Below are 26,899 nucleotides of genomic sequence, written 5' to 3' on the forward strand. Positions count from 1 at the left end.
GTGCTTCAAGAAATGCTGGACCAAATAGATAGACAACAACGTAACAAATTGAAGCTGGACAATCTATCGCTCCCGTCGCCGGACCGGCACCGGCCACTACGGCATCAGTTCTCGTCCGACAATATGAACGCCCAGCAATTCAACATACCGAACCTACGCATCGATCAGCGCAAAACGTCGAGCGCTGAGGATATGGCACGCAAGAACTCGACAGGTACCCGAAGAGGTATAGGAATGTCTAAACGTGTGCATGCTATAGTTGTGTGTGTGTCGTAACCCCATTTCTAACAGGATCGGGTGCTCTAGGTAGCTGGTGGTTCGGCGGATCGCCGTCCTCGCCGGACAGTAACTTCCTGCGTGTGGTAAACGCTTTCCCCAACCGCCGACTGTCCGACAATACGCTCATGACGCCGAAAATACGCATCGCGCCCTCTTGTGCTTCGTCTCCGGGTGAGTAGAAATACAATGATGGGAATATTATTGTTCAACATGTTCCGGCAAACAAAACCTGTTACAAACGTTACCCTTCTAGTGACGTGTTCTATATGAAGATGCACACGGTAACATCGATAGAGCCCATATTTTTTAAGGTTCTTGGGCCTGCAAGGCCAAACAACGCGCGAAAATTGCAACTAGTTCAAAGAAATTTCATAACTGGTATGATATGTTTTTGCCCGACAAAGTTCTACCAGTTTTTCTATGTTCTAGAGTTGATGTAATAGATAAATACTATAGATTTTACTGCAATACTGACAGTAACACCTTTCTGTCTCTTAACTTATTTACATGCTGCAATTAAGATAAATCATGTGGCAGTAGATTTTCACTACAAAAGATACAAATTCTCTGCTTCACTGCACCAAGCAAACCTAATCCCTTGCCCTAATCCTTTCTCTACCATATAAAATATTTACTGTCTAACAGTTCTGTTCAACAGTCTTTGTTTTCGGTGGGAAATTTGCTACATTGCTAATATCGTTGTACGAACCAGATTACGATACTGTACGAAGCGACATAAACTCGACCCACAATAATCCTTTGAATAATTGCACAAATTACAACACATTGCAACCTATAAATTATCAATGTTCCTTGCTTCGTCGCGTGGAACTTGGCTATCGTCTTGAGAATTTAGCAGCTTTGAGTTGATGTTTGAGTTAGCTGACTGAAGCACATGAAAACCTCAAGGCTTGCTCATCGACACCGTACAGGATACCAACAACTTCGGTCATGCCATAGTGTCATACTCCAGTTGCACTCATTGCGGTGAACTTTAACCGGCGCCCACTTAAAGGATAAAATAGGCTTAGGGCATAAGCTCTATCGTTCGGTCCAGCTCAGCTTCCGTGTGTTTCTCACTGGTTTTGGTGTTTGCATTACTTATTCTTTCCCCGTTGCAGGTGGAACCCCGGGCGGAGGGCTACCGATACGACGACACTCGAGCATTGGTCCGCAGGAACGACGTGGCTCCAACATCAATCTGTCACCACCGACTGTAAGTAGCAAGTGGTCGATCTGCAAACCTATCATCACCCTGTTGTAGCGTGCGTATGTCCGTGTGTGTGCGTGTATCTTTGTAGTACTTTTCGCGTAGTCGAGAAGAGTATTGGAATAAAAGTGAATAACCCAACACGCCAACAAGTAGCATCCAAATAGCCCAAGTAGCGTATAGCTGCATTAGTAATACTGCCAGCTGTAATGCCTAGTGCCTTATTTCTGTTTCTCTTTGCTATCATACTCTCGATCTTTCTCTCTCACGTACATGCATACACGCCAACACTCTGTTGCTGTTCTATAATCGTCATTTGCTATATAATATTCATATAGTAAAGCAATTGAATTTCTACTATGCTCATAAATAGTCAAATCATCATAGGCCTACAAAGCATACCGCGAATACGGTTAATCAGTAGAGTGGACTCACAGACTACCTTGTCTGCATTCTCAGACTTCAACTATAAACAGTAGACTTATTTCAATTAATTAAAAGCACATGAACGGTGTCTGTGTGTGAAACCAACGACAGCCCAAAAATTCGCAACCATACTTAAACATGTGTATAATTGTTACGAAAAGGTCAAACAAATTTACAGTTCCATACCAAAGTGACACTGACTATTGTCCTGCAAAGACAAACATGATAACATGTTGCTTTCTACATTGTCCCCAAAAGCATTCTGTCAATAGCGACGATGTACAAACTTTATTTACTTCAGAGTAATGTAATTTCTATGCGCCCTGTGTATGTAAGCCATATCGGAACTGAACTCAATAGTTTAATTAACATTACATCTCAAGTATACACACAGCTCGCTTCACAAACAATATGTTCGCGTACGGTCGTACCATAATAGACTCCTACAGCTCAAGTGGACAGAGCTTCCGTCGCACGATAATTGGCTAATGAGTTTCCAAACAGTCCTTCCCATCGTGTAATCAATCACACGCTGTACGCTACCCTTCACAAAAGGGTCACTCATTGCGGTCGCACGATACACACTTCATTAGACATCATGACGTTGCAATTTGCACAGGCTACGCCGCCACAGTCCTGGCGGTGTATTTGATATGAGATCGATAAAGAACGTTCTATCACATCGCTAACGATCGCTGTAACAGCATAAACTAACATAAAGTTTCCATTTCTGTTTTCTCTCTTCTCTCCTATCAAAACCAAATGCTCTCTGTTTCTTTTGTTTCATACATGATATCTGTAAACTTCCGACGTGCTTCTCATCTTCTGCGCTTTGTTTCTTCCATATCTTCGGCCGGGATCATCCGAATGATCGTTCCCGACCGCCCGATGGGTTCGGTGCCGATCCGTCAACATGCTACTTTTCCATTTTCCATCTACTGTAGCAGGCTTTCAGCGCTCGAGGAGGCTCCGGGTCGAGCCTTTCTGTGCCTTCCTCATCCGCTTACGTAGTAAGTTTAAGAGAGCGCATGTAATAGACGATGAAGTGAATGAATGAGCACACTGTTCGTCTGCCTGTTCTGGCTGTTTCTTGAGGACCTTCACGTCACGTCATGTTGTAATTTTGTTAACATTTCTTCACACCTGCGTGGCTTCATTCGTCCGTCTTTGGCATGCACGTCTGTGTCTGAGAATGTATTTGTGTGTGTTTTTTGCGATCAAGTTATTACCAACATAAGATTCGCTCGATAAGTGAGATAGGTGGGAATGTTTTCTCATCGCACACCATTCCATTCGCATGTGATGATCGGTGCGATCGGTGTATGTCTTATATTGCACTTGAACGTGTGTTTGCATTTTTTGTCTCGTTCGGTGTCGGCTCCATGCCATGCCGTAAATGTTCGTTTTTTCAAAAACTTGCAAAATCTTTACACGGCCGTGCTGACTGTCGCCTTGCACACATGTCGTCACAGTCTAGTTCGTTGGCTGATGCGTTATTACTGTTGTGTCTTACAATGTCCACTGTGCGCTGTCCACCTTAATGTGACTTTTCCATGCTTGATGCTTGCTTCTTTTTGCTCTGTTTCCTTGTGTATGTGTTTCTGTACGTCCGCATCAATGTGCCAATCGGAGTGCTCTCCTATGTTCCGTGTGGTGTTGACTATGTTCAAGATGCTTCCAGAAATTAACTTCTACCGCAAAAAAAACATCCCTTGGCCATTTTCCCAACATTCCTTGCCCTTGTGCTATTATGTAACGAAATAACTTGATCTTACTTTCCTGCATACCGCCCCCCGCCCTCACCCCCTACCAATTAGTCTGACGAGAGTTAGGTTTTACGTGTCGGCAATTATCTTACAATCCATGGCTTTTAACGTTCATCCACAGCTCCCTTCTCAGACGATTGATTGATTAGATGTGATGAGTTGTTTTTTCTCCTTTTCTGGGCAAAAAGCCATTTTCCTAACTTCACAGCAGTGTGCTTCACGTGTTGCGCTCGGAACAAAACAGTAAAAAACAGACAACCAAACAAAAGAACCCTACTTTTTTATGCATCAGTGCATCATCGTCACTTTTACTGCATCACATAGATAACGTTTACTGCTCCCACAAAAAAAAAAAACAAAAAAACAACACCATTTCACTTTGTTTTTCCCGTTTCTCACTTCCGTTGTCGTTTTTTGCTCGTTGTCAGTTTTGTTGAGCTGCTTTTTTCCGGTGCACATTCCACATAAAGGCGCATAAAGCTACTCACACCTAACCTGTTGAACAGAAGCCACCTGTTGGCATTTGGCCGGAAAATGTTAGCTTGCTCACATTTTTTTCCTATTTTACCCCTGTGGTTGTCCTTTCTGGCTTGCATTCTGTTTTACTTTTGTCCCGTCGATAACGATCTGTGCTATGCTATGCTCTATGATGGCTTCTATGGTGGTATACATTTTTGTTGTTGTTTTCGCGACAACATTCACTAGTGCTTTACAATGGGACGTGAGAGCGCGAGTGGTACAATACAGTACCGTACGGTACTGAAACAGAATGTGTCTCGAAAAACAAAACCACAAACACGATTTTGCGACAGATTTTACCCTACGTGAAGCTGTGCACTTATTTTAGACCGCTGCACACAATGTAGTACTTGGTAAGCTGTGGGTAGCATCATTTTCAGCTTCTAACTCTGTATAAAGCCTTTTAATTCTAACTGAGATATGTAGGGAGCGTTAAATGAACAATACATTTCATTATCAAATAAAGGCATCAACATAAAACGTATGGGAATTTTCACGATAATACCAAACAACATCAGCCTCTCAAGTGTTTACTTATGGTATTACTGGTAATTGCACTCCCATCATCATATTGATAAGTTTTCCAATCCTTTTGGTCACCCTCAAACGATTTGATCACCACACTCTGGTTTTTATAAAAATTTATCATTCGTTTGGATTTTTCTCTTTTAAATATTCAGGTCAGGTCAGTGAGGTCAACCGCTCTTATCATTGTACGATATTTGTTATTTGCTTTTCTCGATTCCATCCACTTTTTGCTACTCCCACTTCTGTGTGCGTAATGTAATTTTTTGTTTACAATTTGTTACAATTTCTTTTCAATTTGTTTACACAAATGTGATTGAAATTTACTGAAATCAAATGGGCAGTACTGCCAAATTTTAAATTTATAATTACCTTTTCTCTCTCCACTTGGAACGAGTCGTTCAATCTTAAACGGCTCTGCGTCGTTCTAATGATTCTCGAACCTATTTGCATACCATACTGATATTTTCTGTTTAATTTCACTTCTCAAATGCTTTTATCGCTGCCCTATTGCTCATACTCATTTAACTCTGAACTCCGATAAAGTTTCTCTACGCTTGCATTACTTTAATACGTTTTTATGATATATTTTACACAATTTATAAGTTGTTTTCAACGTTCGCTTGTTTCTCTTGTCGGCTAAAATGGTTTTGCTTCGAGTTACTGTCCTGTGACGTCCGCTTACATTTATTGTACTCGTTTCGTTCGTCTGTTTGAGCTTTATTTGTGGTTTGCATTCGTTTCTTTTTTAATTAACGATTGATCTTCTCTATATGTCTGTTAAAACTGAATGCGTTCATTATATTGTTATTTAACCTGTAAAAATGTACTCTTACTCAAATTTCATTTTTAAACCTAACAAAAGAGTCTTTTCAGATCTATTCGATTAAAGTACTGCTTTCATTTTAAGTTCGATTGCGTTTATTCGTTTCTGTTACGTGATTCTATTTTACTGAAATATCTAAGCTAACAATAATGAAAACAGTACAGTATTTTCAAATTAAGTGCCATGTGTTGTGATATTTTTTCAGATTCGAGTCATTTTTGGTACGAAATTACCCAAATTATGCAATGGAATTACACAATTATTTAATCGTTGTTTAAAATAGTTTCTAATCAGCCATAAAAGCTATATTTAGGACAGCATTTATTTTGATTACTATATTTACTACTATATCTGACTATTTCTAAATGCAGTTTGTTTAAACTTAAACATGAGGTTGTGTATTAAACATAAAAACATCTTTCACAAACTGTTGTCCATGTATAAGCCAATGAAGAAATATTAAGCTTCCATTGTATGAAATTTGGTACAAAAATTGTTTCACACAAAAAAAGCTTGTTTCAATAAGCTTTGCTTACTATCAATAGGAAAAGGCTATTCGGGAAGAGCATTATTTTTTCTAATACAATCAACAAAATTAAAACCACATCATTCGTAATCAAGGCACACACACACGCTATCACCTGCCGACACAGGTGTGTTCCAAACCGCACAAGCAATCGCACGCAGCATACACAACAACAATCAATCAGAAACCAAACAAAAGCGAAAGATGGGCCACTCAAACACACTGACACTATCATCAGTCATGCTGTCATGCACTTGGCGCATACGTTGTACTACGCGGGCTAGTAAACATTCGTACCACTCAAACAACCATTATCCGTATCGTATCAATCCAACTCGAATCGAAAGATGAGCAGAAACAAATATACGCTTTTCTTCCCGTTTGACTCTTTAGCTTGCACGGAGCATGATCGTGAGTACTATCTATCTGTAATTCTTGTTTTCTTGTTATCGTGTGCCGTAACCGTAGCTGCGTTTCCTACAATATTCTAGCGTATGCGTTAATATACCTCCGTGAAACCGGCCCGTCCGGGATCGAACTTCTGCATCCTGTGGGTTCAACATTTCGTACTTTGGTAGAAGAGTTTTTGTTTTCCCCGGAATTTTCCAACCACTTCCACACCATCAATACCACATCCGACTCATTTTCTTTTCCTACCCCTTTCTAGCGAAGGGATATGCAACGTACGGGCTTATCAGGGCTTCAGAGCCGCTGAAGGTTCCGCATCCGATGAAAAATATTTTCCATTGTTTGTCTTTGCGCAGCATATCCTGCAGGCAAGCTTGGTTACACATTCATTCACCTGGACTATCTTTCGACTCGCAGTACTTTTCTTCCGAGTAGGTGACTCCATCGCAAACCATGGCGATGAAGTTTTCTTGGCCGAATCCCTTACTGCCACTACAGTACTAGTGTTTGTTTTACTTTTATCCTTTCCGCCGGAAATCACTTTTCTTCTAAAACTATTATCCTTTGTATATGCGAGGATATGCTGTTATCAACCCGTACTGCTTCTATTGTCTGTTCAAACCGCTATCAACGGAAGGATGCTGTTTGCTTGCTGCAACCAAACGGGTACTATTTTTGTAAGATTTCTATTCGTGACGTAGTGTTGAAACTTGCGGGTTCACCTGAATTACCCGATCCCGGCCGTTCATTCTTTCCTTGTGTGTACCGGTGTAACGTTTGCATTTGGTTTTTGCCCGACGAGAGTTTGGCAGAACTCCTTTATGCAAACAAACAGTACTCGTAGCTCGGCTGGCTCGGATCTCTGTTCGTTGCCATTTTCTGTGCCACATCACTTCTTGCAACACGTCACAACGTATTCGTTTGCTCTTTCCCTAATCCCTTGCCAACAATCCATTCCATTACCGAAACTTGTTACGCAAAAAAAGGAACGCATTTGCATCAAGAAAGTGTGCAGAACGTGATGAGCAGCTTTAATGTTCTCCTGTCCTATGGTGGTTTGCTTTTGTCAGGAATCAGATCAGGTGGATGCTTTTCATACGTACTTTTTTTTAATGTATCTGAGGTTTGTTTATTGTGTCGTTTGTAACATTTTTTTAGTTTCGAATACACTGCATTGACTATTATTGGCTGTAAAGTGAAGCTGGACAACCGCTCGCGTACTGCTACCATTTATCTGTGCTTACTTACCTCGTTCTAGGTGCAACTAGAGACGGATCTATTTTTTGTTTTTGTTTTATATGTAATAAATGTAAAATAAGTATAATTTTCGAATCATTCCATCATTTAAAGGTACGTGGCTTGCTACTAGTAAAGCCAATTTCGATTCTTTATTTTTTTACATATTTTTATACCACATTACTACATTATCCAATTGAAAACACTATCGGCACAGTTTTGATCTAACTATGCTATTTAATTATTTTTTTTAAATTTAATAAAATTAAACCATTTATCGTACCGTAGCTGGGTGCATTAGTGAAAATAGTAAAAACTGTCATTGTGCAGGTCGTTTGTTATTACTGTTAATATACTCTTGGTAATGTGAAGTACTAAAAAATATGTAAATCGTTGTCTCTAATACTACATTTTTCCTAATTTTAGACTCATTCTAAGGCTACTCATCTATAAGGACAGACATTGACCTTTAGTACATATTAAGTACACAGAGTATGGCAAACTATCTATGAAAGACAAACATTGGCATTTAGTACAATTTATAATACACTTTAAAACGCACAGTCCATAAAATCTAAGCACCCTTGTGCATATATTGAAACATAAAGTGCCTACCAAATGCCCGCCATTTTATCGTTCGGTACCAAATAACAATGGAACGAAGCTGGAAACAGTATACTTATCACAACCCACATCGTCCAATCAAGCAATAAAACACGCCTGCCGATGACAGTTTTTACCACCCACGGAATAGAAACAAACGAAACGAAAAAAAACGAGCAAATGGAAGGTGTGCGCAATTGGCCAACCCTGCCAGTGCTCATACACCCTGACGGGACGGGAGGCAAATGACCCGTGACAACAGCGTGGAAAAAACACTCCACCGAACCAAAATTGACAACCACTAATTGCATTTCACATTTCTCTTCTCTTTTTTCCTTCCTTTCCTGTCGATGTTTTTCTTCTCTCATGTCTCTATCATCATTGGGGACATTCTGGCACGGCCTGGTTCAACCTACACCTTACACCCGACCATGGATTGCAACGTACCGCAGGGAGGCTCGATGCCGAACACTTCGAGCAGTGTTCCGTTCCTACTGTCGTCGAGCATGCAATCGATCCGGAGCCGTCGTACCTCGACCGTGCTCTCGTCCGGACCGCTCGGTTCCGGTTCCGGTCTGCTCCAACAGCTCGGTTCCGGCATGGTAAGACAACTGACTGGTTATGGTGGCTCCGGTGCCGCAAGTCCGGTTCAACAGTCTCTTTTCAATGGAAATTCTAGTAGTCAGACTCGAAATAATTATGTACGAAAGTGTCCGTCACTAAATATTACGTTTAGCCGTTAAGACACACCGCATACAACTCCCGAACCACGTTCGCACACCCAACAACACTTTGCACATATGTTCATATGATCGCAGGTTCACTCACACGCATTCCACGCGCAACACTCACCATCATTTGCTCACGATCGCAATCACATTTTCATCCACCGTCCTTACCATATCTTCATCGCATTCAATTTGTTTAATTCATTGCTTTTTTTATTCAAAAGGTTCTTTTTTCTGCCATCATAAAATATGCCTATTATTTATATAATGTTATGTTTCTCTGTTTTCTGTTTTACTCATTGGCAGAAAATCAATCATTTTGCTTAATAATTCTTCGTTATAGCTATATTGGCGTAAATTTACGTATGCGTTTCACTCATTTTCATTGTTATTCTTGTTTCTTGGAAAATCTGTTTGTTTTGGTTAACGTATTTGAATTGTCATTGATGTAGTGTTTTTTTTTAAATTGATAGCATTCTTCTCCATTTATTTCTTCATTGTATTTTAAACGATAACCAGATACCGAACATTGGCACGTTTTCTTATTGTATTTTCTTCACGTAACCGAAACGAGTGCACCTTTTTTCGTCTAAATCATTTATTTGGATTGCGCAGACTGTTTTCATTATTAATTTTCTACCCAAAATGCATACACAAGCTTGCAACAATCGCACATTATGCAAACGAAAACAATCAAACGAATACAATAATTACACGAATAAAACACCCCGTAAATTTTCGGCAAAAAAGGCAATAATGAAGAGGCGCAAACGAGAAATAATTCATAAAGTAACAATGTAAGAATTAAAATGAAGATAAATACGTTACACATTCACAACAGCAAATGCAAGATAGGTAAACATGAAGATACATATTAATGCGTCATACCGCTAACGAATGCGCCCTCGGATATTAACGTTATGACAGTTTAAGACAAACTCTACAACATTCTCATTGTAATCCCGGGCAGATTTGAGTGTTTAGTAACGAACGGTTTTTATTGCATAACTAAGCGTTTCCGTCGCAATTGGACAGTAGAAAGTTTAAATAAGCGATAACATGCAACGGCCATCTGTTAGACATGGCGTACATACATTCCCGACCACGTAAGTATAACGATAAGTACAACGATCATTCGTGGGCTAGTTGGTAACCTTCGTCGACAAATCATCGGCCAAACGATGGTGCTGGTGGGCTCACCACCAACAATGGTTAACGATAAGACTGGTGGGTGTTGAATGTATGTGTTCCCTTCTTGTAATTTATCCTGTTTTTCTGTGCCCGTGCGTTGTGGGCAAATGTATGTGTTTAATGAATGTGAGAGAGTGCGTATGTGTGTATGTGTGCTAGATTATACATTGATAAACTGTTCGTAACGTTTACAGTAACAAATGCTCTAATTGGCTAGTGATAAGTTATATTACTGTTGAACAAATTTCGGCATATAATGGACAGAAATCATCATACAACATTTGTTATGTGTTTAAATTTCTGTCAAGGATGCGCGATTAATTTAATATATTAATACAGTGAAGCATTCAACGCTTCATTATAGCTGCTAAAAATATATGGTCATGACATTAAATTTCTTTATCATCATACAAGTTCAGAATTTAAGGAGTAATAGTCATTGAAGTGCAGTAACAATTCCTTAAATCAATATTATAATGATGGAACAAAAAGTACGAACCCCTCAAAAACAGTGTCTATTAATGAACAGTTAGTGGCTTCGTGTTTCTATCCCTATCGATTGCTATGGGATTAAATCTTTCTCACTGTTTTCCTACCTTTCTGAAAACTTAATTCTATCAGAGCTCTTTCTCCTTTCACTATCCCTATCCAATGAACTAATCTCTAGTTTTGCTTGTGTACAACATGTTCAATGTGTAATTATATACTTCTCTATCTACCTCACAGCTAGAAAAAGGTTTGCACGTTACTAAAAGCGTCCAACTGTATAAATAATTATGTTTGTCTCTGTTAGTAATAGACAAATTGCCATGATCATGCCTTGTCACAGTGGATGCATCTATTCAACATTTATCATTGTCAAACTGTCAACAAAGGTTACACAAATTTTCCTGTTAATGTTACCGTACGGTTAAGCTGTAGTGTGCATTGTTTGCTAAGTCTACGGTAAAGTTGTCAAACGTTTATGTTTGAAAAGCTTTCAAACTGTCCTCATCTTCCTACTATACTGAATGCTATGAATATATACACACACGCCTGCGGTTTTAAATACCAACTATCCAAACTTACCTTTATTCGCCTTTCTGTATTGTGGCTATCTTCGAACAACGTTGTGCGAGCTTTGCTAAATGTGTCGATGTTTCGATGTATCACATCGTGCTGTAGGATTTATCTTCTTTTTTTATTTATGTTGATAAAAGTAAATATAAAGTCGCTAAAGTTACAAATACAAGAAACACAACAATCGACAAAAATAGAACGATGGCTCTGTGTTTGCCTTCCACCTATAGCTGTAATATCAAATGATAATAGCATTAAGCCTCCAGATCGGTTCCACAGAGTTTTGTCGCAATTAATTACACCATAAACTATCATCCAATTAACATGTGATCCGTTCGCACAACACTCATCTGTGCTGTACAAAGTTGTGTTTGTTTTACTTTAGAGCATTTGAGTCATCGTTACCATTCTCTGCCCGGGAATCAATAATGATCTTGTTGTAGTATACTTTATTACAAACCTCATATTACAGATTTGCCTCTAATACTATCAGAGATGCATCCTATCTTTGCAATGATGAATGAGAATGTTTAAGAAGTCCGTCTAAGTCAACCTAAGTCTTACCTAATGAGCTTTGGGTTTTTCGCTACTAATCGTGTGAGATGCTTATGCTTCTTTTACAAAAAAAAAATATTATATTCGGATTTTATTTTGGCTGTTCGTGCTTCTGCTAAAAATCACCATTAGTTTCCCGGAGTCCTCGCATTCCTTAACATAATTTGCCTTATATATTTTTTAAATCTTCTTATTATATGTTATTTTTGTCACTATATATATATAGCTCTCTAAATTTAGATGATCCTCTCATATCCTTTCAAAATTCATTGTTGTACAATTCCATACAATTCCATATATTATAACTCCTCACATTCAAAAATTTCATCTGAAAATTACGGTTTATTTTTTATCTTCAACAACCTGAAACAAATTCTACAATAATTCATTTTGTATATGATTTTCAACCCTCAAACCGCTCACAACAATACTTCATTCACAATGCTGCTGCACATTATCTGTCAAACGATATAAACAAATATTTCTACACAGAAAACTCCAAGGGAAATTTCCACAAAACCATTTGAACATTTCTGCAATGGTATGATTGCTATTTCCGTTTGCCAAACGTACCTATAGCAGCTGTACTATTACTGCATTGCAAGAACCACAACACTATCGCCCTACTAAAAAATTCATCTGCTGCCTTTGTTCTCGGTCGAGTCAAGTTATTCGACGTATCAGACCATAACCACGTTTACCAACATTATTTCCTGACCAATTTTATTTTATTAATCTGCATGCTGAGTACTGTAAACAAGGTAGCTTGTTATGTAACTCAGTCAGCACAACTCGTTTAGCATTCATTATTTAAGTATCATATTTTATATTAATTTTGATTATACTCTTATCGATTTATCATCCATCAAATATGTTTTCGATAAGGATGTTAATTTATTTTCATATATAAATATGCATCATTCAGTTATATTGATGCCGTTATGAAGTACGAGTTATCGAGCGTTTATCGTACAGTGAAATGGATTATAGTTAAAGAAATTATCTTATTTTTCAGCAAATTTCGTTTGACACATTTTGGACGCTATTATTGTATATACGGATATTATGTTTTTTTATATTATGATATGCGTTATTTGTTTGATTTTGAACTTGTGTTTAGAGTTTCTGTACATCAAACCTAACAAGTGGTTCGACTCATCGAACGTATGACCATGCGTCTCCATTAAACCAACACGTGACCATGCGTCTCCACTGACTGAACGAAAGACCAGGCAGCTTCATAAGTTTTTTTTACAAAACCCAGAATTCTTCATTCTATTGTACTAATTTGCGGTAAAGCTAATGAATCATATAATTTTTCATAACACTAAAGCATAAAAACAAACAATAATTAAACTGTTCATTTTACGCCCTTCGTTGGTTTTCCCTTTTTTGTGTGTTTCAGTTACCCTGGTGAATATTTAATTAATTATAAAGGAGACATAAAACCAAACACCCATCAGAAACTCCACACAGGTTCCTGCCTCCCACACAAACAAACACATGTTGCACAGCTCAGTGTGGGTGTAGTGAAAAACGATTCGGCATGGATTTGCACGTCACTTTGCATGCAACACCTGAGCCCACACATACACACACACACACACACACACACACACACATATATTCACGCGCATCGAATGTGCGCGTCAACGAGCGTATCACCACTCTGCTCACCGCTATGCACAACTGTACACAATACAAATCGAATCAGTGGCACTGCACCTCCCTCCATACACGCTTTAACACAGGTCTACTGGCATCGATAGCTGCTTCCGGTTTCTCATTCCGCTTCCAGCACACGCACAGGTGGAAGTAGCGCACCGGCAACGAGCATGGCTTTAGTATTTCATTACGAGGCTGCGGTTCTAATCCAGTTTGATGTATTACGGCGCTACATACACGTAACGCGCGCTAGCGGTATGTTGCATATGTGCTACGTGAGTTTGGCCCCTTTGCTCTTGTTCGCGGTGGTAAGTCCCATCGTACGGATTGCGACCCTCGCAGAGCGGCCATATTTCTTGATGGTTGTCATTTGTTCTCATTTCCGTCCATATCCTTCCACCTGTATCAGACCGCCAGTCGGCCAGTTGTTTGCCTCTTGTTTGAAGGTTTTGTACCAATTTTACACACTCCTATCGGTGTACGGGTTTCGGCTCAATTTATCCGTGAAATTCCTATCCAATCGGTGACTGTGCCTTCCGTACCGTATCTAAATATACACTGTGTATGCGCATTGTGTACCCGAATACAAATGAATACCAAATCATTTGCTCCTTAATCCTTCTGTGCTGAAATTGCGCAACGGTATAACCTGCGTTGGAAATGTTAAAGTAACCGGTGCTTACTCCCTTTAAACTAACGCATCGCAGTTAAAACACAAATAAATAAATGCCAATTGGGCAGGATTTTTGGCTGAATATTCATCATCAGCTGTTGCAAACAATCACAAAAGAAAACAATAACAATAGCAGCTTTTCCCTGATGCTCTTTAATCTGCCCCGCTATCTAAAAGCTCCATAAAACGATATTGTACGGGCGCAACACGCATGGTACAACGCTGAGCAACCATTTTATGTTTGTCTGTAATCAGATTAAACGTTGTACTCCACAGTTGGATGAAAATTTCATTTTCTTGCGAATGAACATTTTATTCGCATTGCCTACGGTAGCTGCCAGGTCCCCTGTGCAATTACTCAGACGCCTCGCGACGTGATGACCCATACCCATGGCACCATCTAATCTCACTCCATCTGTTATATGGGAACCCCGAGAGTAGAATTTTACGCAAAGTGAAAGCGGAATTGGGTATAAGCCTTACGATGGCATTGAAAATATGTTGTGTATGTCATTTTTCCACTAGCCAGTGCTCCCTCGAGACGGTGCTACGAGACAACATGGCGTGGTATCAAAGGTAAAACAGACTCGCATCAGCGTTTCAATCGTTAAAGACAACCAATCTGTATACTCTCCAAGATTCGGCCAAAGAATGAAAAACATGATCGCTTATGGCTGATGCGAATAAAAACAATCTTCTATGCTCACCCAAACGTAGCAACAACCCCCAAAAGAAATCTGTCAAACTTGCCAAAACTGTGTTCGAATTTTTTGCGGAACACTACATTTCATACCACTTTTTCACAGTGGTTGGCAGCGTACAATGGAACCTTTCTGTCATTGTTCTTTTCTTTTTGTGGAAACAATACGTCGTAGAGTAAAGTATATACCGATTGCAACAATGGAAAATTATTCTTGTCAATAGCACACGCCACCTTTTCCCAGGTACTTTTTAAGATTTTCCCCGGGGAATGAGCCTTGTAGATTTTTTGCATATTTTGTACGTTTTTAATATATTTTTGCTCCTGTACATACGCGCTTTGTTTTATAAAGTTTTGTTATAGATCTTTTGACGTCAACACAAATCCGCCTAATGCTATGAAACCTTGCTTGAATTTTAATAATTCAGTGAACCCACCAAAGCTGGCACCAACATACTCAATCTTCATTTACTTAAGCGCTTGAGGCACACTGCATAAACAAAACCCGCACCACGATGCCAGCAACTTGGCTGCACACCGCCTTTAACGGACAAAAAGCACACAGCGATTCCACTGTACGCCCGTAACTTTGCTTTTGAACAAATGCTTGGAGCACAGTTTATTTACTCGATCAGAACAACAACCACAAAGAAAAACGTTGCACGCAAAACGAATTACACTGCATTGAATGTGGCGTCGCACCACTAAGATAAGCCGCTAACTACGACACCAACACTGTATCTTCCTACAAACATCAACAGTCACCATAGAGCGGATGCTTTCGCTACTCAATGCTCCACACTGTGGCACGCTATCACTGCATCGTGTTTGGCTTTCCCAGAAGATGATAACAACTCACTACCAGTATACAGATAATGTCATGTAGAACTATAAACAACACAACAACAAAACTACAGCTACTAAAAAATCACTAAAGTCACCACAACTGTCAACTGTCAAACATCATCACCACTTAACAACAACCACAGTTCAGAACGACACAAAGCACCGAAAATAAAACATACCTATGGCACAAACAGTCTTACAAGATATGTAGCTTTTGAACGAGAAAGCTTTAAGACGAGAACAGCGTACAAAAAAAACCGAATCGATTGGATACCGAACATTCTCCTACAAAAGATTTCTCTTTTTCTCTTTCTCTCTTTCTCTTTCTCTTTCTTTTATATCTGCTCTCCACTGACACATTGTACAATTGTGTTAATGCGTCCGTGCGTGTGTATGTCCGTGTATCTGTGTATGTGCTAATATACAAAAACAAACATACTTATATTTCAAAATCTTCATATAAACTCGAACAACTAAATCCATCTCGACCCTCGCAACAACGCAACCGTGACAGTCTACTGTCGTCAAGCAGTCGTCCAAAATTTCCAACCTCAAGCCATTGGAACTGTTGTCCTATGCTCCGGCTTCGCGTAATACCAGCGCAACTAGTAGCTTCCAGCGCAGCTTTCAGAAGAGCCAGAAAAAGGCGATCAAAAATCTGCGCAAAAGCTTTAAGCTCTGAAAAGCTACAAGCCATACCTGGGACGATGCCGTACAGAAGGCATTGGGAAAGTAGGACCGAGCGAGCAACGCAGAAAAAGCGAGCACATCGTTTAATGGAAGAATGGATTGGAATCAATTTCGGATCTATTGTTTTCAAATTTCCCCAAGACGAGACAATGTCCCAAGCCGACATCGCCATATTCGATCTCTTACATTCTCTCGCTACTTTCCGCTTTACATATGCTCTCATATACCTATCTGGTTTTCATCATGGCTTGTATGTGTGTGTGTATATGGACCGAAATGTATGGACCGAAATCGTTGCATGAACGGTGGTAGCTCTAACACCGTCAAACTTAGTAATGCATCTCGCCTACTTGGATCGGGGTACTGCTGCCCAATGAATGTATCTCTTAGTACTTACTATGTCGCTAGAATGGAACAAGACGTGCACAAGTCGTAACCGGGAAACCGTCAAAAAGATGACTGTGGAAACAAATAGAAGAAGTTCATTCTGTAGCGACTTGCGTAACATTTCCGTAGCTCGTTACAAACTACTACAACCAATCCATTACTAAGTCTGCACTGTCACTGTCGCTTTTTCTGTACCTGTCAGAATCTATACCTTTGTCTGCATGATACTCGATATCGTTAGACCAATTGAAGCCAAAAACAAAACGAACAAAACAGAACAGCAGTTCCAACCGTCATGATATGATTCTAATCATAACTAAGACACCAATGTACACAAGCCACAGCATGCAACAAGTACGACACCACTGTAACAACAACACCAGAAACCGTCAGAGGGCAAACTGGTAAACGAACAAAAACATAAGCAAATGGATCATTTAAACGTGTGCCGCCCCCAACGTAGAGTAGAAGTGGCATTAGGAGCATTTTTGTGAAGCCACCGGTTTCTAACTGCAATCATCCGATGTTTATTGTTAGGAGTAAGGAATTGAACGCTGGCTGTAGAATAATAATGAAACAAATCAATCTTTCGGTGGCTATCACCTGTTAACAACATTAAACACCATCGCTAATGGCTAACCAAAATCAAACTAATCAAATCAAACACACATGGGACACAAATCTACGATGTTCAATTTCACCACTAACCGCAGCTAGGACTACAAAATGAACGTCAATTCATCGATTGTATCGCAATCATCGTGTTGGGTGTATGAGTGTGTTGCTGTGCATGTAGAACAAGAAACAGTTATGAGCAGTACAAGAAATGTATCGTCTTTTGCGCAAAGTAGCGTTAGAGACAGTGCGGATCTTCGACCCGACCCGATAAACTAGTACCATCCCTGCCCCACAGGCACAACAAGTAAGATCGTATCAGTAGAAACAGTAGACTTTTCCAAGTAGAACCTTTAGGAGTTCGCAACACCAACGGTTTTTCCATGGAGTCCTTCATATACCACACCGTAATTTTCCACTCCTTTTTTAAACAATCTCTTCCTTATCTATCGATTTAAAGTACTGTACTGGTAAACAAATACTGTAGCAATTGTACCGCTAGTTACAAACAACATTGCACACACAAAACACGTACAGTTCCTATCAGTTTTCGTAATACTCTAAATAGCAAGTTCTGTTTAATTTTGGTTCTCCGGGTGTTTACTTTCTTTCCAAAACTGGTACTTTCTGTTACATTTGCTAAGCTCATCCCTTGCTTGCACTCATACTACCATCACCAAACTCTACTCACACCTCCACTCACCATTGTGATGCATGCTTCATCTTCCAACATTCATCATCCAGCTCACGTATCTGCTTGACGGCCCGTTTGTTCACCACAATCATCTGTATATTTTCAGATACTGAACACCAAAAACTTCAAATCCGTTCTGGAAAAAGTTACTAAAAATCGTCCCCGATCATCATCCCTGTTTAGCGTGGACAATGATCGTTAGAAGTATAAATCCAATATGGATGCACCTTAAAAGAGCACTGACTGTTTAAAATACTATTAACGCTAATTATATTGCCCTCCGAAGCACATCTAAACAAAGGGGGGAAATAATGATAATAGAGAAAGATAAACACCCCATCACGATACACACATGATGCACAAGATCCTCTGTAATGGTTTCCCCAGCTGAGTGTACAAACGCTCTGTAGCGTCCAATCCTGGATTAGAGCGAAAGGATATTAGCGCCATCTGGCGAAGAAATGTCAAAGCACCTTCCTACACACCGATACACCACATACCACATACCGTCAGACAAGAGAATATAGCTACATCATGTCTTTATATTATATATATATATATATATATATGAATGTATGTGTGTATGTGTGAGTATGTGCACGTGCGTCTTTATTCCCTTGAGATCGATGAATACAAGACCATTTTTCGACCACCTCACACCACCAATCGAGTGATCGGTGAACGTTTCCAGCCACTATCAACACCAAACCACACGTACTCCACCGTTGAATCCATCTGTGCTTAAAAATAAATAAAACAAATAACCACCCGACAGACAGCACGCACCGCCGCGCATCTAACAACCCAACACCACAACAAAAGCCATATTTGTCCAACGCCCTTCCCCTCATTCCGATGCTCCGAGTGATCGGTTACGACAACCTAGTGAACCGAAGCGTTCCGAGGTAAGCCATGTTTAGCCAATCCGGCCCGCGATGGTTGCAAACGGAAATCAACTAACCGGCCGGTTAGAGTAGACAACATACCTAGTAGACATCCTTTTTAGTCGTAGCAATCATGTCATACGCATTTACGTTTAGCGTCGGACGCATTCAGGATGTCGTGAATTTTCTTTTTTCCTATAGCGCTGTAATGACGTAGTTTGAAAGTTGCTCTTATCTTCAAGTAGACAGCGTACTGGTGCCACACGCTGCTGGTGTACTGTTTTAGTACGGATGTTTAGATTAGTATTGGATCGAGTCAAAATTACGCATACCGTCACACCGGTGGGATATTTCATTCTGTCTTTCCTATTGGTTTTAGTTACATCGTAGAATATCGCTGTTTTATTGATCATTTTATCCGTGAAACAACATATCGTCTCGTTGTCAGGAGAACGGAACCAAAAATGTACTTACTGTGCTTCAATTTTTATGTCAACCGTTTTAGTACAATTGTCAATTGATTTATAGCGCTACTGCTATCTTGTGCAGTGCAATTGGAAACAAAAAAACCTCTTCATATCCTCCAATTCGATACAGTATGTATTTTATAAAATACCATTTTTCCACTACTCCTCCTCCCTTTACAAAGAAAAAGCATAATGTACTAAAGAGTGTACATAATAATTCGTCAACCAATGCACAGATTGGCCTTTGATGGAACATCGGAATTAGGGTCAGAATTGTATTGAATGCAATGTTATGTATGTTTTTAGATATGTTATTAGTTCCTACAGCTATGTTTTACAGACAAAAGACTATCACGCTTAATACACATGCACAAACAACTGTTAATTGTATGTATGTTATCTTTAACAGGAGTTTTGTAAAAAAAAAATTATTTATTTCACATTACTAAACATAAAGCGGTACTTGAAGACAAATATGCGCAAGGTGCTATCAATTCAACGAACCTTTATCGATGTTGTACTAAAATGTACTAAAAACACATAGTTTTTACACTATATCATAATTTACATTTCCTTCAACAATTACATATTGATCATCAAATGCATGTTTCGCATAAAAATTATCATATTTTTCCGAGGTTAACCTTATCTTCAACACAAACAAATTCCCCAAACAACACATTTCGAAGTGTCGTGATGCTTGACCCGCAACCGAACTATGTTGAAATCTCGTAGTATTTTTTGGTTTTGAATTACCTTCACTGATTTACTGCTTGTTCTTAAACATTGGTCGTTTTCAGCTTGCTCGTCTATCTGGCCGTTCCTGTTTTCCCGTTGAAGAATGAAAGGCATTACTATGTATAGAGCTGAAGCGTAAATAGTTTGGTTAATAACTCTGCTCTGTGTATTCAATGTTTCAGTATTGCATGCCTATCGACGGTTGTTGAGCGATGTGTTTTGTTTCTTAGTGCTAACAGATAGTAAATGGACCGTACTGAATGTTTCATACATCCCATAATCATGCATAGCGCCGACGGGTGATCAACACTGTTGAAGGCATGGTCCTCCTGACCTATAATCCGATTACCAACATGATCAAGATCCAATTAACGATAATTATCGACCAATTGCTCTTTAAACACTTTTCATGCGTGAAATCGTATGGTTTAATATCGGTTGACATTAATCACGAATCAGCTCATCAGTTACTATTGGAAAAATTACATCACATCATTGGCACATTCCCAAACACACACTTCCGTTGCAATTTCGTTGCCAGCAGCAAATCTTCAATGAAGCAAAAAAAAAAACAAATAACCTTCAAATTTAATCACGTTTTCCAACCTCAATCAGTGAATACAAATTAAATAACATCCAACTTTAAAGCGCTACGCCAAAAAAGTTCTACTTTTCGAACGTTCGTATTCCATGGTTTCATGAAAGTCATTCGATTGTAAACATTTTCATACGGCGATTCAGGCAAAAACAATTGAAGAATAAATAAATGTATGAAGCTGAAACATAATTACATAATTGCAACGTTACTTAAAAAAAGTACTCCCATATTTTGTTGCCACCGATCAATCGCGTTCGGTCCTTCGTGCGGTTTGTGTTCAATCAAACATTAATTGTGCGGTTCGTTTTCAACAAGCGGTTCAGAATGCTTATTTTATTACATTTCTCTCATACCGTTCCCGGAAACGGTGAAAGAAAATATAAATCACTGTTGTGGTTCGCACCATTGCACTACAGTGGTTCTTGAATTTCAAAAGTACGGCTATATTTTCTCTACGCCCTAATCAGCGCTAATAAAAATATTATAACTATACTAACTATATTTACAATTAAAACTTCATCTGCCTTAACATATCCCACCATGCAAATCATCTCTGCATTCGATTGTGTTTTATTTGTCCGTACGAATAGGTGCATAGGTGTGTAGGATGTACATGTGCAGTGTGTTGCTATATATTGTAGTTGGTAGTTCAATGTGGCCATGCTCTTATTTCTAGTTGCTCATGGTAGTATTTTTCTTTTTCTCTTTGCCTCTCTCTCTCTCTCTCTTTCTTCTTCAATTTCTACATTTCCCTCTTAAACTTTACTTTCATCTGCTCATGAATCATCACTCTGCTCTTATAATCTTATGATCATTACCCTCATCTCTGTCGAATCGTCCACGTGCACCAACCCATATTGATGTCCGTCATCTGGGAGGGGGGTTCTGCATCGGTCACGAATGCACAACCCACTCGCCTGCATCACGCCAAATCAAAAACCGAAAACAAAAAATCGACCATTCCTCTCTGAATTGCAGCGACAGCTGTACGCATTAATGACCAAAGATAGATTCACGCTCAGCAGTAATAGTAGTGCACAGCAGGCACCACCCAAACCGCACGCACCTCTGTCAGCATCCGCTACCGCTCTCAACACTGCATCCGTTACATCTGGTTGCTCGGCTAACGTCACCGTCGGCACCATTAAACTTACCAGCGGTGGGATCGCAACCATTACCAATGCAAGCATTACTTCCGGTACACCCAACATTACCACACCGCTAGTAGGTTCGTGCGGTCGCCACGGCTCTACAACGTCATTGACCATCGCCAGCCAACTCTCCAAATGTTCGTCCCAGGGCAGCACGATCGGTACCATTTCCACGGGGACGAGAAGCCGTTCAGCCAGTACCACATTGGGTGCGCCGACGTCCGTTACCTCCTTTTCGACCTCCCTTTCAAATCGTATCACTGCACAAGTTCCTCCACCGACGACATTGCCAATCGGAAGTATGGCCGCAAAGTCACCAACCTTTGGAACTAGTGCACATCGTTAGTTTAACTTTATTGTAAAATAGGTGGCAGAGAAAATTCATTCCATTGCAGTCCATTTATTAATACTTTCAGTTAGTAACACTGCCCTTATAGGAAGGCTTTATGCATGCGCTTTAAATTAAACTAATTACATTTATAAATCTATTAAGATTGTAAAAAAAAAATATTTATCTTTTACGATTAAAATTCAGGGTTTCCTTAATTAACTTGACCAACAGTATTCGGTTTACGTCAGTAGTGAATCTCATTACTTGTGAGCTACATATTTTTGTTAGCGCTTCGACCTTCTGAGGATCATTAAAGTGGCCCTCCAATTTTCATGTGAATAATACAAAAAATGGCCTCATATTTGCACCTGCCCTACAGCAATTATCAGTCTGATCATCTGGGAAAGGAATACAGTTGATTCTAGAAGAACAAAATAACTGTGGAAAATTAAATTTAGCCTCAGTAGCCTTTGAGTAAGCTGCATGTCCACAAGCATGAACATGTGTGCAGTGTGTCCTGTAAAGCTTTCCATTACACTTATTTTTATTCTAAAAAACAGATATTGCGAAACCGCATGTACAATTGTAACCCACTTTTTATTGGTAGTTATACAACTTTTTGTTGTCACATAAAATGGCAATTCCTGGATTTACCTAGCAAAATATTTTTGCTTTCTATTAATCTATTTTATTTGTGCCAGTTTTTATTCTCGACATTGCTGCTGGTTTAAGATTCATTTAAGATTCATTATCTATTCAAACACCACTTCCAATCTAATGAGGAGTATTGCAAATCTACATAGGTCACAATTTTGTACAACTGAAACCCGTTAACGTTGGCGGATAGCCGGTCAGACCGAACACAACGATCAAACGAGAGGATGTTCTATATTTTACCTGTTAAACTACCGACAGCTAAGAGCTGTTCAATGAAACCTTGTTAAACAGATGTGTCGCACGCACGGTATCACGCTGGACGTGATACCATTCGATGTAAAACACAACACACGTTGATTTATATCGTAAGAAAACGCAACATTAAATGTACGGTATACACTGCAACACCCTTGTCGCTTGACAGCTCATTTCCATGCACCCATTCTCGTAAAATGGTTTATGTAGACAACAAGTGGTTCTTTGTAGAACTTTGTAGAAAAAAAATATTATTTGTGTTTCTCTGCTCGCACTGTACTGTGTTCAAACATTTAATCCCCGCCCTTACACTTTCTCAAAAAGAGACGCTCGTTAGCTGTTGCATAATCAAACGCATCAAAGAGCCGCTGCATCATACGTGACGTGGAAAAAATATGTTCCATACGTGGTCCTTCTTAACCGTAACCCATCAAGCACTTAGCATCGTGCTGCTTTAACTCTTTAACACACTATCTCTACCACTGGCCCCGGTGCCCCGGTTGTGTAAAATGGCGGCGGAATGATTAAAATGAAGCAAACTTCACGCCCGTCGCTCAAAAGTGAAAGCAACCGTATGATCGTCAGTTACTATGGTGCAGCCATAGTGTGCACGAGTAGACACACTCCAGTGGCAAGGTTGGGTTTAGTATGACGTGCTGTGAATTTTGTGCTTTCAAGCACAGCGTCGCTGCTTGCGAACTTTCGTGCGAGGCCCGCGAAGCAATCAGCACCCATAGGGAAGGCAGATGGTAGTGAGTAACTATTTCATTTCCACGCTTCTTACAATGAATGTTTAATGTCAAACGGTGCGCAACGGAAAATGGAACTTCTTTGCAGGGGATGAATAGTTGTTCATCTCGGCATACACCCTCCATTCCTTGCTTACAGCTCATTAACATGATTTCATGGCAAACAGTGTCACGCGGAGTTACATTACATGGGATGGTTTTTTAACGAATCTTTCGGTTAGGTTCATATGGAAGGAAACTCGTGTGTAATGTACTAATCTCGATGCTTCTTCTCAAAGAATTCCAACTAATGTTTATTTGACTGATCAAATTGCACCCAGAATCACAGCCCTACATAATCCATTAGGCTCATGAATCGCTGTATTGAAACGTGTGTGTTGTGAAAACCATTTTTTAATATTGTTTTTAAATTTTCTTAATGGGCAATGCAAATATAAAGCACTTTACTTCTACGTGGAATGTTATCGAAACAAAAACTAAATCTAAAAAACCAAACACAATAACACAAATCATGTCAATTCCACAACATAATGGATCCGTTGTTAAATAAAGTCAGGCGGAGTAGAGGATAATGGGTAACATTTGCATGTCGCACACCGTGTAGCAAAGTTCAGTAAGAAGAAGCAAATGCACAAGTCTGATGAGATGAGATTTAATATTGAAAACGAACTCACATTGGTGAAGGTATACCAATATACGCTACAATCTGATCTGTCAACGTTCCCCTCCGTGTCTTATCCTGTAAATCTTAACCAACACGAGCTGAAACAGCTAACATATAAATGCAAAACGTACATTAAAAAATCATACTTTTTGCAAAAAACTAAGAAACATCTGTGCGATGTTGCACAGAAAAGATGCAATCCCAAATTATACAGTCATTTAAGTGTTTTTTTATGCTTTGCATTTATTTATCTCGCTTCACATTAAATCTACGCAAAACATCGTTTCTCTAATCAATATTAAGACATTTTTTCGTTGAATTAAGGATAATTTTCCCACATCCTTTGTAGGCTGTCCATTGCAAGCTCAAGTAAACGTACTGGAAATAAAACAAAACGCGCACAATAAATACGCGAATCGTTGTACATATCACAAAGCTAAATGTATCTAAAACAATCAAACATTGTCGTTGCATTCGTAATATTGATATACATATGCATTAAAACCATGACGAAGATAAAGTAAAGAAAGAGAGAGAAAGAGAAAAAATAGAGAGAGAGGTAGAGAGAGAACGATGAAGTGCAAGATGAAGTATATAAAAAGTAAATCACTCAGAACGAGAGGATAGCGTAGCTCATTCTAATTTATTCCGACAAAAAGAAAAAAAAACAAATCATAACAAATGGTGATGGTAGGGGATCAACTGGAAACGCAGGTGCAGTCGCATCGATCAGATGGTTGCCTACCAACCCATCGGTATTGCAGTTGTGCAGCCGATCCGCCACACCATTTGAAGGAATTATTACTATAGAAAAATATGAACCTAGAAATAGCATTAATGCACACACACACACACACTTTTCATCTCGCACGCTCGCCAGACGTGCCGCATAGCCTGTAGAAACAATGTTATAAATAAAAGCATCCTATTGTTTTCCATTCATATTTTAATATGCACCTGTAAGCATGTAAGCATATAATAATGTATGTTTCATGTGCGTTTTCGTGAGTGTGTGTATGTGTTATAAGTATGTGTGCGTACGTATGTCAGGGAATGTGTGTGTGTATGTGCGTTTTAAAAATATGAGACCAAACGAACCGATCAACCTTAGTCCTTCTATTTATGATGAACGTCCTTACCTCTGTTGTACGCACTACAACATACACTTCCTTACCTCCGTTTTGTCCGTATAGCATTAATCCTTGACAATCACCAAACGTACACTTAGTGACGTTTTTTCCCCCTCTACCTTTACCTGTTGTCCATTAACCATTACTACGACTAAAGAAAGTCTTTAACCTATTGCTCAACAAAAAAACACAGGCACACGAACTGTGTAATGGTGAACATACACGGAGAAATGCTCGGAGTTAGCGAGAGAAATGGTGCTCGCGATTGATATTAAAAGGACAAATACACAACATGCAAATCAATAGGATAAGAAAGCTGTTCCCGTAGATGTGATATGATTGCCACAGTGCACGTTTCACCGGACATGAAGAGAAGAAGTATCGAAATTTGTTAGCCCTGTACATTTTACAATTAACCACCAACCAATCAATATCCAATTGAAAACGCCTGTGCACCGGTTTGTTTTATATAGTGTGCTTTTTCGTATATTCTTTTTATTCTCATAACTCATAATAACATAAGTCGAGACGATCGCAACCGCTTTATAGCCGGTTTGTTATTAGCATACATTTTTGTTTACATAAATGAAACAAAAGCGTGTCGTTAGAAAAATCCACCGCAGGCGGCATTACGAAAAGAAATGGTAAAAAAACCCCACACAGCAGTTGATCGTTGAAAGTGATCAACTTCATAACGTACAATTCGCAAAAAGCGAATGGATTTCAGAAGTAGCATTAGTAGTATTACGCACATACTATGTACGGGCACTGCAAACAAACATATGTAATTTAAAATAATACGATGATTGAATGCATGTTTCAAACCCACTAAGATGGTATCCTACACTGGTGTATTGCGGGGAAGATATCTATACGCAAAACTGATCCATTGTACGAAATTCTACTGTATGTTGTTATAAACATGTGTGTATGTGTCTGTGTGTTGCGATCCGAAGGTATAATGCTAGCACCCTAATTATCTAATGCAAACCCCCATTCCATTAGCTACAGCACCTGAAGCTCTATGGGGGAGCCTATGATGGATACATTAATATATAAATCACAACACATCGATCTAACTGTCTGGGAACCTATTTTTCCCATCTTCTAAAAGCCCATTCGACATTCACCTCGTGGTATGGTCATGT

At 39.3% G+C, this 26,899-nt stretch overlaps 1 protein-coding gene across 1 annotated transcript in view; it reads left to right on the plus strand.

Moving 5' to 3' along the window:
• LOC128713818 (SCY1-like protein 2) overlaps positions 1 to 22,311 on the plus strand; it is an 80,616-nt gene extending 58,305 nt beyond the window's left edge. Inside the window, exons 14-19 of the mRNA XM_053808686.1 lie at positions 1 to 214; positions 292 to 450; positions 1,401 to 1,495; positions 2,860 to 2,925; positions 8,777 to 8,926; positions 21,793 to 22,311. Coding sequence (XP_053664661.1) covers positions 1 to 214; positions 292 to 450; positions 1,401 to 1,495; positions 2,860 to 2,925; positions 8,777 to 8,926; positions 21,793 to 22,311 — 1,203 coding nt within the window. The remainder of the gene's footprint in view (positions 215 to 291; positions 451 to 1,400; positions 1,496 to 2,859; positions 2,926 to 8,776; positions 8,927 to 21,792) is intronic.
• Positions 22,312 to 26,899: the final 4,588 nt, after the last annotated feature.

The sequence above is a fragment of the Anopheles marshallii genome, chromosome 3 (genome assembly GCF_943734725.1).
Source record: "Anopheles marshallii chromosome 3, idAnoMarsDA_429_01, whole genome shotgun sequence".
Taxonomy (NCBI): domain Eukaryota; kingdom Metazoa; phylum Arthropoda; class Insecta; order Diptera; family Culicidae; genus Anopheles; species Anopheles marshallii.